This window comes from Cnephaeus nilssonii (genome assembly GCF_951640355.1).
Source record: "Cnephaeus nilssonii genome assembly, chromosome: 12".
NCBI lineage: Eukaryota > Metazoa > Chordata > Mammalia > Chiroptera > Vespertilionidae > Cnephaeus > Cnephaeus nilssonii.
The window spans coordinates 30,769,770-30,784,452 of NC_137083.1; the positions used below are offsets into that span (position 1 = coordinate 30,769,770).

The 14,683-nt window shown below is 33.5% G+C and overlaps 1 protein-coding gene across 4 annotated transcripts in view; it reads left to right on the forward strand.

Moving 5' to 3' along the window:
- SLC25A40 (solute carrier family 25 member 40) overlaps positions 1-14,683 on the forward strand; it is a 28,400-nt gene that overhangs the window by 3,211 nt on the left and 10,506 nt on the right. For 3 of the 4 annotated variants that reach the window (XM_079786183.1, XM_079786182.1, XM_079786184.1), the window contains 7 exons: positions 3,738-3,803; positions 5,447-5,567; positions 7,492-7,551; positions 9,027-9,133; positions 11,659-11,726; positions 13,391-13,515; positions 14,080-14,253. In XM_079786183.1, the coding sequence (XP_079642309.1) occupies positions 5,471-5,567; positions 7,492-7,551; positions 9,027-9,133; positions 11,659-11,726; positions 13,391-13,515; positions 14,080-14,253 (631 nt within the window). In that variant the 5' untranslated portion in view covers positions 3,738-3,803; positions 5,447-5,470. The remainder of the gene's footprint in view (positions 1-3,737; positions 3,804-5,446; positions 5,568-7,491; positions 7,552-9,026; positions 9,134-11,658; positions 11,727-13,390; positions 13,516-14,079; positions 14,254-14,683) is intronic. The other variant, XM_079786185.1, reaches the window with a different exon arrangement.

The window sequence follows — 14,683 nt, forward strand, 5'->3', positions numbered from 1 at the left end:
GGTGAATTGGAAGGCCTAAGGTTTTTCAGAGGTTAAGTTCTTAGGTTTGCAGGCCAAGCATATGAAAGGATAGAGTTGGTTAGTGGCTGTGGCACTGAAGTCCATGTCTCAGGTGAGCATGGCTGGGAAAGCAGGAAAAATTCAGCATGTCAAGTCATTGAACACAACCTAGGGGAAGGGTAAACATGGAGAAGAAGCCATACAGGAAGATTCAAAAATTGAGAGTGGAGCCCCCTGAGGCAGCATAGTTCAAAAGCTGCTGTGGCACCCGAAGTAGCTGTTAAAGATAATGAACTGGGCCCGGCCGGCTGTGGCTCAGTGGTTGCACATCGACCTATGAACCAGGAGGTCAAGGTTCAATTCCCAGTCGGCCCAAATGCCCAGATTGCAAGCTCTGTCTCCAGTATGGGGTGTGACTGGTTCAAAGCTTATATATCCATATTCTGGCCTCGATTGTAAATTCTTTTAGGGTAGGTAGTACAGAATACGTATTTGGCCATGACTGAAAAACAGTTTACTTACCTATCCCACTTCCTTCTTTCCTTCTGTGTTGATTGAGTACCTACAGTGTGCTGTGCCAGTGAGAACTCATCATCTACCTTTAAAAAGTTTAATACTCTTCATAATTTACATACAATAAAGTGCACCCATTTTAAACATACAGATTGATGAGTTCTAACAAATACGTATGTCCACATAATCACCACCCCATAGAACATTTATGTCCTCTCAGAAGGTTATCAGCCCTTGTTCTAATCTCCTTTTTCCCACCAGAGATAACCACTCTTCTGATTTCTATTATCATAAGTAGTTTTGCTGAATTTCAACTTCATATAAATGTAAACATATAATTTATCTGTTTTAGATCTGAATTATTTTGCATAACAAATTATTTTATGACCCATCCATGTTACTACATGTATCAGTAGTTTGTTCCATTTTATTGCTGAGTAGTATTTCCATTGTGTGAATATACCACAAGTGGTGGATATTTGGGCTGTTACGAATAATGTTGCTATACACATTGGTCTTTTGTGGAAATATGTTTTTATTTTTCTTGGAATTCCTGGATCATGTTGTTACTGAATGTTTAACATTAGGAGAAACTAGTGACGTTTTTAACCTTTCTCTCCAGCAATATCTGAGAGTCTCACATCCTAGGCACTCACTGGGTGTGAACTGGCGTCTCATGTAGGGTTTTTTGTTTGTTTTACTTTAGAACACCACATCTTTGTTTTTTATAATATATTGCTAATTTTTTCTCTAATGGGTTTATACCATGAAGTGATCATTTTAGTTTTATTATAAATCATACATATTAAGTATAAATGTTGCCTTTTTAAAAGCTTAATGCCATAGGATTTTGGAGAAAGTTATTGGGGAGAGATGAAACATCTTGCTCAGCTACCAGCAGGTAGATTAAATAAAGGTTAAATTGTTATTTTTACTATTGGATTATTCATCATTGTATTGCTATTATGTTTATTCTGCTGTCCATTACAATTCATGTGAATTCTCCCGCAATCCACTTAAGGTAGCTTCTTTCAGTCTTTGAAATTTCTTTTTTTTCTTTTTTAAAATATATTTTATTGATTTTTTACAGAGAGGAAGGGAGAGGGATAGAGAGTTAGAAACATCGATGAGAGGGAAACATCGATCAGCTGCCTCCTGCACACCCCCTACTGGGGATATGCCCGAAACCAAGGTACATGCCCTTGACCGGAATCGAACCTGGGACCCTACATTCCGCAGGCCGATGCTCTATCCACTGAGCCAAACCGGTTAGGGCTGAAATTTCTTTCTTTACTACAGTTCTATTTTGCCCCACTTAACAGAGTCTTTGCATATATTTTGATCCTGATTTTTGATCATCCAGGGTTATTTTATACTGAGGTAATTTGGGAAATTTATATAATTGATTAATAGACTTCAAACCTGGGACCTTTCAGTCTGCAGGCCGACGCTCTATCCACTGAGCCAAATCGGCTTTGGCTGTGACATTCTTATTAAAGATTTGATCCTAAGCAAAATTGTGAGCTAGAACCAAAATTTGTTTTATTGTTCCTATTGAATTTTATGAACATAGCGTGTGCTTTAAAAAAAGTTTTTAGTAGCTAATACCAAGATACTTATCTTTTCTATTAGATGTAAGAACAGTCAGTGTTGATAGAATGATTAAAGTGAGAACTTTAATCTAGATTCTTAAATTTGACACTACCAGTGAGGTAGGTAGGTCAGCATTTGTATCAAGTAAATCTTTAGTTTATTTCTCAGGTAAATCCCACTTGTCGTGGTGTAAATTGTTTTGATATATGGCTGGGTATGGTTTATTAGTCTTTTGTTGAGAATTTCAGCATTTATGTACATACAGGGTATTAGTTTGTAGTTTTCTTGTGATGTCTTTTTCTGGCTTTGGTATCAGTAATATTGGCTTCATAGAATGAGTCAGGAAGTGTTCCCTCTTCTATTGGAAGACTTTGAAAAGAATTGGTGTTAATTCTTTTTTAAATGTCTGAGAATTTACCAGTGAAGCCAACTAACCCTGGATTTTCTTTGTTGGGAGACTTTTTTATTACTAATTAAATCTGTTATAAGTCTATTTTGATTTTCTGTCTCTTCTCAAGTAAGTTTTGGTGGTTTGTGTGATTCATGGCATTTTTCAGTTTCATCTAGATTATATGTTGTGTTAATGAACTAGATAGGAGGAATCTTTTCACAGTGTAAATGTATATCAAATCACCGTGATGTACTCTTTAAATATTTTATATGTCAGTTTTACCTCAAAGCTGAAATAAAAAAGAATTCATAGTATATTAAGATTGGAAATAAAATTCTTTAATGTGATAAAAAGTCTCTGTTTAAAAACAAAAAGTCTACAGCAAACAACATACTAATAGGGAATCTTAGAATTTTTTTTAATTGAGGTTATGGAGCAAGTATACTTATTTTCACTACTCTTTTTCTAAAATATGTTTTTATTGATTTCAGAGAGGAAGGGAGAGGGAGAGAGAGAGAGAGAAACATCAATGATGAGAGAGAATCATAGATTGATCAGTTGCTTCCTGTATGCCCCCTATGCAACCTGGGGAATCGAACTTTGATCTTCTGGTTCAGAGGTCAACAATCAACCACTTAGCCCTATCAGCTGGGCTATTTTCACCACTCTTTATCTAACATTGTGTTGGAAATCCTAGCCTCTGCAATAAGAGAATTAAATTAGTCTCATGATGTTTGAGAATGGCAGAAATCAAATATTTGCAGACAATATAAAAAAACCTCAAGAGACTATTACTCAATAATTAGAAATAATACAAGATTATTTTAGCAAGTTTGGCTGTTAGAACTAAATGGAAGTTAGATCTAAAGGATTGCTTAGATTCAGATCAAATTTCCCCTCTCCCAAATATGCCATAGATGATGCTGGATTCTTAATTTCGCATCACAAAATCAATTATTTTGACTCTTAAAATCTAAGATTGATCAGTGTGTTCAGGTTATAGAGTTGTCTTTAAAGTGAAATATAATTACCGGGATAATAAAACGTTTTTGTGCAAATACTTCCATAACTCTAAGGCTAGCATTTCTGGAGTGTTCTTCATATTTCTCAAAGCACTTATCAGAAAGCAGTCAATAAATGTTAATTTGTATTTTAAAGTTTTGTACATGCTCCTTTCCTTTGGGCTTGTTATCCTTTTCTGTGTAAAAAGATAAAAAGTTTTGTTTGGTTTTCACTACAGATTTTCAGCTACTGATGTTACAAACAAAATATTGGAGCATAGAGTTGAGGAAAAGACTTAAACCAGGTAGGTACCACAGCGATCTTGAGAAAGAAGAACACAGTTGGAGGGATCATGCTATCTGATATCAAACTACTACAAGGCCATAGTAATCAAAACAGCATGGTACTAGGCATAAAAACAGACATATAGGTCAATGGAACAAAATAGAGAGCCCAGAAATAAACCATGCCTTTATAGTCAGTTAATATCAGGAAAGGAGGCAAGAACATACAACGGGGTAAAGACAGTCTATTCAATAAATGGTGTTGGAAAAATTGGACAGATATGTGCAAAAAAATGAATTTAGGTCATCTTCTTACACAATACACAAGAATAAACTCAAAATGGATTAAAGAATTAAATGTATGACTTGAAACTATAAAAATCCCAGAAAAAAATACAGGAAGTAAAATCTCAGACATTTCTCATAGCAATATTTTTTCTGATATGCCTCCTGGGGCAAGGGAAATAAAAGGAAAAATAAGCAAATAGGACTACATCAAACTTAAAAGCTTTTCTACAGCAAAGAAAAACATCAACAAAATGAAAAGCAGCCCATTGAATGGGAGAACATATTCACCATTGAAAAATTAGCAGTAACCTTAATATCTAACAATATGAGACTGATTAAATTAATAAAATTAAAAACTTCAAGCATTAAAAATAATAATGTAGATCTATATTTACTGACACTGTCTATATTTTTAAAGTGTCAAAGCAATCTACTAAACAATATGAATAGTAGTAACTTTTTAATTTTATTTTTCAATTACAATTTACATACAATAGTAGTAACCTATTTTTGTTTCAAAAAAGTATGTACACAGATACACAAACAATTAATCATGTTTCATTAATTAAATGTAATCTGCATGTGCAGATAATATCTACATATACATATAGGGTAGGGCAACAGTGGGTTTACAGTTGTTTGTATGGAAAATAATAAAACAATAATACAAGAATAAACTCTGCTTCATGTAAACAACAGTAAATCTACTTTCGCCCCACCCTGTATATAATATACACACACAACATTTGTATATTTACATATGTGTTTGTGTGTACGACATTTGGAGAGATGACACCTATATGTTGCCAGTGGTTATTTTTGAGTAGCAAGTTTATAAGTGATTTTTATGTTTTTGTTAACTGAATTTTTAGAAAGTATATTTTGCTTTTCTCATCAAATTTTTCTAACATGCTTCTTATGGAGGTTATGTGTTTTTATTTTATACCTTTGTAACAACTTTTGGTATGCAGTAAAAATAGTGTTATATTTGCTGATAACTCTGCCATATTAGAGTATCTGAGTAGTTCTTAAGAGGCTAAATTCACAGATTCTGAGTCTTGTTGGTCGGTGCTTTCATTCTGTTACATAGAGTCTGTTTTCTTAATGCTTTATTAGCTGTCTTGCAAGGGCAATGCTGCTCACTGGGCTTAGCTGAAGTACCCTTTTTGAAAAATCAGAGAACATGTTCTATTAATGACAGTCGTGTAATGCCTTTGTGTATAGAACTTATACATTTACTTTTGATACTTGTCACAACATGTGCTTTGACATTAATACTGATTATTGTTTTTATAGTTTTTTAAATTTATAGCAGTGAATTTTGAGGGCATTTTCCATTAAGACTTTTATTTTACATCTTGCTTTTCTTTAACAGATTTTTCTTCAATTAGTTGAAAATATGGATCCTGAATCAGAGAGACCACGGATTTGCAATGTAACACCTTTTCAACAGATTGTTGCCTCTTGTACTGGGGCCATACTGACATCACTAATGGGTAAAATAATGTTACTGATGTAGATTATGTAACTGGATGAATCAATTCATTTGAGTTTTACTATCTGAGAAATAATGCTAATGTTATTATTCATCCTTCATAAATAACAGTATCCCTCCATCAGCATAACATGAATATCTCTCAATATTCAGGACAGAATATTGAGAGACTTGAATTTTAGTCCTTGCTTTGTCATTCTCAGGGTGAATGTACTTTGGGATTGTCTCTACTTCTCTTGAGCTTCATTTTTCATCTGTAACCTAGGAGCTTATCTTAGGAGTTTTCTATGGTCCCTATTAGTATTAAAATTTTCTGACTTTTATCCTTTTTTAAAATAGAAAACAAGAAGATGAAATAAAATTTTAGCAAAATACAGGATTTGGGTAATTTACAATAGCAATAAATACAAATTGTTTAACTTTTCTTATATTAATGGTGAATTTTTTAAATTTCTCTGGACCACATTTTTCGGTGGGGTTTTATTGTTTTTTTTAATTTATAGTCAATTTCTTGTAGACACAGCCAAATGACATAGTTAGGTGACAGTTTAACATATTAATGATTTTAACTTGGCTGGTTTACTTAAATAACATAGCAGATGACTAGAACAAACATAAACTAACTAGAGGCCCGGTGCACAAATTCATGCACATTGAAAGGAAATTAATTAGAAGGTGGGCAGTGGGCGGAACTGGGAGAGACAGATGGCCAGACACGCCTTGGAGCCAACCTCCCGTGGTCCCTTCCTGGCGTGCCACACCTGGGATAGCACCGTGGCTCAAAAGGCATCTGTGGAGTGAGTGGGCTCCCTCTGGCAGGTGGGGTCCCTCGGCCTGGCCTGTGGGGATCGGGCCAAAACCGGCTCTCTGACATCCCCCAAAAGGTCCTAGAGTGCGAGAGGGCACTCTGCAAAGTTGCTGTCGTACAGGGTGTGGAACACAAATGCAAATGTTCAGTGCCCCAGCAAAAACATAACCCATGGCTAAAGGTGGAATTGTGTGGCCCCATGAGGAATCGAACTCCCTCTTCTCTGGTTCCAGGGTGCGTCACCCAAGAACCACCGCTGCCAAGGCAGCTCCTGCTTTGAGCATCTGCCCCCTGGTGGTCAGCGCATGTCATAGCGACCAGTCGGACAGTAGGAGGGACACTTAGCATATTAGCCTTTTATATATATAGATTGCTTTAGGATGGTAATATGTTACTTCAGGTCAGAATGTTAGAGTTGTAAAGGCCTTAGAGATCATTGTCAGATGAGAGAAAGTTTTCTTTGGTACCATTATTTGGCATTTTTTCTGCTTGGGCCAAATAGAGCATGCAAGTTAAAACCATTCTCCTTTGCTGTGCTGTTCCGAAAAGGAATAACACAACTTGTTGGTAAAGATGCTGTATGACTAGTTTACTCAAATTTATATTCACTATAGTTTTCATTTGATAAAGGTAAATTTAATAGATTAGGAAGACTAGTATTGTTTGATTATTAATTACTTATAATACAGTTATTCTCCATATTTAAATAGACTTTTGGACTAGTATTTTAGTTTTAATGTTAATGGAATTATAGTTGTAGAAAAATTTTAAGTGACATTTTAGTATTTGTAGCAGAAGTAATTACATTGTTTTCTCAATGATCCTCTTCAAACAAAATTCAAGGGTAAAAATTAGAATGTTACATTCAAAAATCACTTTAAGATAAATAATCTTACCCATTATATAATCATGAGGAAAAGTATGGTTCAATACACAAGTTGGGGCAAAACTAGGCTTATAGTTGTTTATATGGAAAAAATACAATAATTAATAAAAAATAATATATATTCACAACTGTAAACCTATTTTTGCCCCATCCTGTATTTTGTGTTCTTTGGACAAACATTTCTCAATTTACATGTATCTCTTGTTAATTGAAACTTATGTATCTTCATAGTGACACCCCTGGATGTTGTTAAAATTCGACTGCAAGCTCAAAACAACCAATTTTCCAAAGGTATGTACTAGTTATGTACTGGAAGTTTATGTTAGATTTTTAAGTGCATTCATTTTTTTTTTTAATGTTAATCTTTTTTTTGTCAATTAAAAAAATTTACCATAATGCAGAAGCAGGTTTTCATCACCTAATTGTACATGATGAGATCTAGGCAGAAAACAAATATATATATAACACTTTTATAAACCTAGACTAATTAGGTAAGAGGAGGATTTTTAATTTGAGGTATAATGCCTCACAAGTACGAACAGAATTAACTTGTCAGGGGTCTTAGAATCTAGCTTGCTCTTTCGTCCAAGAGCTAAGCCAATTCTACAACATCAGTAGTCATCCTACAGTGATAGGAAACTCATTGTCAGGCAGCTTGATTAATTGCCAGGCAGTATAGTGGTGTGCAACCTGAAAAGAGTAATTATATATTTTTATTAGATGGGCAAAAATGGCAATTCCTTCACCGATTTTTATAGTTTTATAAAGTTAATGGCACTTTAAAACATGTATAAAAAGGAGAAAACTGACTGGACTGTGAGGGATTTGGCTCAGACATAAATGCCACTCTGTTGAATGTGTAGCAGTGAGATGGAATGAACAGCAGGCATATTTCAGATGAATAACAGGATAGATGGATTATAAGAAGAGACTAAAAAGTAAGGTCATTTCCTGCACATTAAAGAAAGCCTTAAAAGCAGGAGGCACTTGAGTTACATATTATGAAACTCACAGAATTATGTACGTGGTCAAACAGAGAAGATAGTTTTGGCAGCAAGAGTTAGTCCAATAATGGGAAGGAGTTGGTATTAGAAGAAGTGGTAAATTAGGTGGGAGGTGATGAATGTCTAAACTAGCATTATTTACATTGGTCAAGAAGAACATATTTTTTCATAATCTATTTTTATTTGAGATATATTTGACAAATAACACTATTAGTTTTAGGTATGCAACATAATGATTTAATGGTATACATGGCAAAATGATCACCACAAGTTTAGTTAACATCCATTACTTCACAAATTTATTTTTCTTGTCGTGAGAACTTTAAAGATCTACTCTCTTAGCAGCATTCAGATATACGTTAGATTTCATAATATATTTTTGTCTGCATTTCCCTTTCATACCACAGAGTTTTCTTGTCCAATAGAGAAGACACTCATATTCTCATATCAAAACAGGCTTTCCTCCTTTATCTTTTCTCTCCATTCCCTCAGATAAGCAAAAAACATTTATTTCTGTTTGCATTTGCTTACTACAGTTCTAAAAACATAAAATTGGCTCACTTTTAACCACTGTGAATTTAGATCCCAATGCTGTGTCATTAAGCAAATCACATTATTTATATTTCTTCCTAAAAGGTTAGGACAAGATTATATATTTTCTTACAATTTTCTAGTCCCCTCATTGTAATTTCAGTTTCTTTATCAATAAAAATAATACAGTTGTGTGACATAATTGTTGACTGTTGTAATCTTCTTTGTTAGGAAAATGTTTTGTATATAATAATGGACTTATGGATCATCTCTGTATCTGTGAAGAGGAAGGCAACAAAGCATGGTATAAGAAGCCAGGATATTTCCGGGGAACATTAGTAAGGAGATTATATTATATATAATCACAGTATTATATTTTCTATTTTTATATTTAATCTTGTGAGTGAAAGATCTTTCAAATTACTAGACTGTAAAATTTAATCATATAGTTAGCACTTCAATATCCACAGATAAAATGTGGATATTGAAGCAGGGAAGGGAAAGTACTTCTTTGCTTTTAACTCTTTAACTTTCTTTCATGCTTTAAAAAAAAAACAACTTTTCGTTAATCCTCACTGGAGGATATTTTTCCCATTGATTCTTTTCAGAGAGAGTGGAAGGAGGGGGAGAGACAGAGAGAGAGAGAAACATCAATGTGAGAGAGACACATCAGTTTGTTGCCTCTCGCAGAGGAGGGACTGGGAATCAAGCCTGCAACCTGAGGTATGTGCCCTTGACTGGAATTGAACCCATGACCCTTCAGTCCACATGCCGTTGCTCTAACACTAAGCCTTACTGGCCAGGGCTGTTCATGCTTTTTTATGTAGAACAAAAGGGGGGTTGTATATTATTTAAAATTTAAAAGTATTTTTTATTTTGAGATCATAATAGATTATACGCAATTTTAAGAAAAATATATAGATGGATTCCAAGTACGCTTTTCCCAGTTTCCTCTAATAGTAACATCTTACAAAACAAGTACAATACCACAACCAGGATATTGGCATTGATACAGTTAAGATACAGAACAATTTCATCCCCACCAGGATCCTTCCTTTTCCCTTTTATAGTCACACCCATTTGTGCTTTCACCTGCTCTGAACTGGCAACCACTAGTCTGTTCTCCATTTATGTAATTTTGTAATTTCAAGAATATTATTTAAATAGGCTCATAACATATATAATATTTTGGATTGGCACTTTTCACTTATGTAGAGATTCGTCCACATTGTTGCATGTTTCAATAGTTTATTTCTTATACTATTCCTTGATATAGATATTGAGTTGTTTCCAATTTTTAGCTATTTTGAATAAAGCTGCTATATACATTCATTCACATATTTTGGTGTGAAAGTAAGTATAAAAAAACTACTCATTGTTTTTCTCTATGAACACTTCATTCTGAAGAACTTCTTTCAGCATTCTTTATTAAAGGTATTTTGTCAGAGTATTCTTTCAGTTTTTGTTCATCTAAAATGTACTTATTGAGCATTTTTTCAAGCGTATTTTTGCTGCATATAGAATTCTGGCTTTTTTCCTGTACCATTCTCTCTTCTTTCATCTATGACTTATTGAAATAAGGTTGTTATACTATTTTATACATGGTGGGGCAAAAATAGGTTTGCAGTTGTTCATGTGGAAAATGAATAAATAGCAATATAAAAATAAACTGTATTTTGCATACTCACCACTGTAAACATACTTTGCCCTATCCTGTATTTCCCTTCAGGTTTAAATCCATTGATTTGCTCTTTGTTGTTTCTATTCTGCTGTGAAGCCCACTTAGTAAATTTTTCACTTTAGATGTAGAGTTTTCATTTGGCTGGTTTTTTTTATAGTAACTTTTTTTTTTAATTCCAAACTTGTTCATTCATTCTGCATATGTCATGTTTTAAATTCTTGAACATGTTTATAATAGCTGCTAATTGTTTCATCTGAAACATGTTTGTTGGTTTCTACTCACTATTTTTTTTTTTTTTTTTTTTAGTGTGAGCACATTTTCTTGTTTCTTTTTGTTTAATGAATTTTGATTGGATAGTAGATTTGCGAATGATTAGACTCTGGATTCTTTTATATACTTCTGAAGAGTCAGTTTTGTTCTAGAAGGCAGTTAACTTTGGCTGGATTCAAACTTAAACTGGTGCTTCCCTCTGGTGGACTGCAGGACCCTGTGGTCTTCCGCTGGGATTGCATAATTTAGTAGAGAGCCAAGTTTTGTGGCTGCTACTGCATGCAAATTGGGGGCTTATGCCTTGGTAGTGCCTTCCTTTCCAGGATTTGCCCCCTAGCCGTCTGATTATTCTTCCTGCCTGGACTCTGTACTTGCCATCTCAACCAGCTAACTGTGCTATGGGTTTTTTGCCACTTCCATAGGCAAAAAAGCTGCAGATTTGCAAATCTCACTCATTGCACTTTGTCCTTTAACAGCAGATTTCCCTTTAGTTTTTGCCTGGTTTTGGTTCCTCTCCAGAGATTTCAGATATTGGGTTTAAATGATATTTTCCTCAGACTTCATAAATGGTGAGCAGAATTAATCTGACAAATTCTCTGCCATTATTCCACTTTCTTTTTATAATATTTTTTTTAAAAACTTGGTTTCTTAGAGCTAATAAGAACAATCCAAAGCTGAGTAATACAGACTTTATTCTGTAAGCCGAAAGTATTATCCAGAATCCTTTACTTGTGTTTGAAAGTTAAGGACAATTCCTTAGAAAAAAAAAAAGATTGGCCATACATACATTTGAGAAACTTGTATTTTAGAAATAAACACTTGAGAGAATCAAATTACCAGTTAGTAGTATAAACTTTTTGTATATCAGGTTTAGGAATATATTTTGACTACTATTCTCTATTATAATTTTAGGATGCATTTTTGAAAATCATTCGAAATGAGGGCATTAAATCCCTGTGGAGTGGCCTTCCCCCCACCTTGTAAGTTGAAATTTAGTATTTTCTTTTACTAAATGATAGTGTTGTTTTGTTTTGCATTACAGCATGATTAAACAAAACTGTGTATTTTTAATATTAGAACTTTTTCATATTTTAAAACATTTTTTTGTGAGTCCCACAACCACCAACACATTTATGATTTGCTAGAAGGACTCACAGGACCTAAAGAAGGTTATACTCCCATCTATGGTTTAGTAAAGGAAAAAGACACAAAAGAAGTTGGCCAGGCAATCGGCTCAGAGTCCTCCCTCACGACACTGCACAGGATGTGCTTATTCTTTTTTTTTTTTCTTTTCTATTTTTGTTTTGTTTTGTTTTTTTGGGGGGAGTGTGCTTTGTGTGCTTTTTCTTTCAGCATTGAACTACAGCAGCCTGTGTAAAGAGTTTCCTAGGCTTTTATTGAGGGTTGATCAAACAGGCATATTCTGTGTTTGTGAACATGTGAACAACTCTGATTACCAAAACTCCAGACCCCTAAAAGGAAAGCAGATGTTTACCAAAAATCCTATCATTTGTATAAATAAATCCAGATAAGTTGAAATAATGCTCCAGGTATACCGAAAAACCTTATAATGGGGAATATTCCAAGGGCTACATTTCTCTAAGTCGGCCAAAGGTTAAGCATGCAAATAATGCCTTCCTGAACGTATAGAAGATTGTTGTGTTGTGTTGTCTGTGGTGCACAAGCATAACTTTCATGTTCAGAAATTAAGAATGTGTGTTTGTTTTTTACTAAAATAAGGAGATACTGTGATAAGTATACTTTTCCTTTTCCAGATAATTTAAATTTTCTAACAAGCTATTATATGAATTAATGTGATAAACTAGTAAGGCCAAATTAAAAATCCCAACTAATAACTTGTCCTGATATACCTCATTTCTTTCTAATTTATCTTTTGGTAGTCAACTTAGAGACATATATTTTAACTGCATAAGGTTATAAAGTTAGTGGTTAGATCCAACAGTTAATTGTATTTCTAAATTCTCATCATCAAACTTCATTTTAGAACATTAGGCATTCCAAAATATGGTCTGTGAATGTACTTTAGCTAGTCTATTAACATAGAAAGGTTTTTTGTTGCATTAACATTTATGACATAACAGTGTCTGCAACTGTATTTAATTTAATTAATAATTCCCTGTTGATATTTTCATTTAAAAGAATGTTGTCAGAAATTCCTCAGTAGTAGTATATATAAGCATGGCATCATTAGTGGTAATTTATTTCCAGTTTTGTAAGGCGGTATGGAATATGGTTCATATTTCAAAAATAGTTCCAATTGCTCTTGTGCTTTTTACTTCAGTGATTTTTATGTTATGGTAAATATAATTGGGAGGGAAGATTTGGGAGACCAGAAACAGATAGAACAAGACTAGGAGATAGAGAAGTGTTCTCATTTATCTTTTACTATTTATGATCTGACTGGTACTCTAACTTATTTTCACAACTAGAATGTAAACTTCTGGAGGGCAGATACCTATTTTAAAAACCTAATAAGTTAATAGTATTTAAAATAAAATAAGAATTGATTTCATGGGCTGATTCATTATGGTTTTTATCTTGTACAAAATATAAGGAATTTAGCTTTATTTTTAAACATTTTGATAATTTTATGTAAATTTTTTCCTTTGTGTGTTTCTAACAGAGTAATGGCAGTTCCTGCTACAGTTATCTATTTTACCTGCTACGATCAATTAACTGCTCTCCTGAAATCTAAATTAGGGGAAAATGAACGCCATATACCAATTGTTGCTGGAATTGTGGCCAGATGTAAGTAATACCTTTATTATATTTTCATTTTTATTTCTGCTTAAAGAATCTTTTACAATTTTGACATTCACAGAGAATTTGTATGAAATTCAGAGTATTAGTAATACATATTTTGCATTTGTAGTTTTTACTGATTTGTTAATATTTATACTCTAGAAGTCATATGGCATGGTAATTGCTATCAGAATGAAATGGGATCAACCCATTCCTATTGAATCTCGAACAGAGATTTTAGAATGAATTTAGGTTTTAGACTAGATTCTAGACTTTAAGTTAGTTGCATTCCTCTGACCAGAATCAAACCTGAGACCCTTCAGTCCAAGGGCCCACGCTCTAACCAGTGAGCAAACTAGCTAGGGCTAAAAACAGACTTTTAAGAAATACCTTTATCAAGGAAAATAAATCTGCGCCAGTATGTTGGCATTAGATATTTGATGTTAAGGTTTGCAGACTTTTCAAAAATAGAAGTTTAAATATAAAATGCATGAACTACTAATTTTGAAGGTGTATTTGCATAGTACATGGCTCTGGTTTTGTTTTTTAATATTTGCTTGTTTGTATTAGTTGGTGCAGTAACTGTAATAAGTCCATTAGAATTGATAAGAACCAAGATGCAATCTAAGAGGTTTTCTTACAACGAGCTGCATCAATTTGTCAGCAAGAAAGTATCCAAAGATGGTTGGATTTCCCTTTGGAGCGGCTGGGCTCCTACTCTTCTTAGAGATGTACCATTCTCAGGTAGGATTTATCTTACTAATATCTGCTAAATTTTAATTAGCTTTGTCTTTTTATATATTACTTTAAAATCAACTATATTTTAAATCCCTTAAGGCTAAGTGTGAGCTCTCTTCTTTAGTAACCAAAACTCCTAGATCAGTGTTGGGCTCTCAAAGATTTATGAGTCTTTATTGAATAAATAGTTTCTAATTTAAGCCTGGTTTTATTTTCTTCTTGTGTTTAATTTCTTTTTCAACATTAATTGGTATTTATTTGCATTTAGATAATGCAAGCTATCTTTAATTTATTCTAAGTAAGTTATAATTAGCAAGGTAAGTAAACTATAAATAAAAATATCACAAAATACATTAAAGATTGCCTGTGAATAATATTGACTCCTACTTTTTTTAATTATCAAAGATAAAAATCTTCCCCATTAAATGAGTGTCCT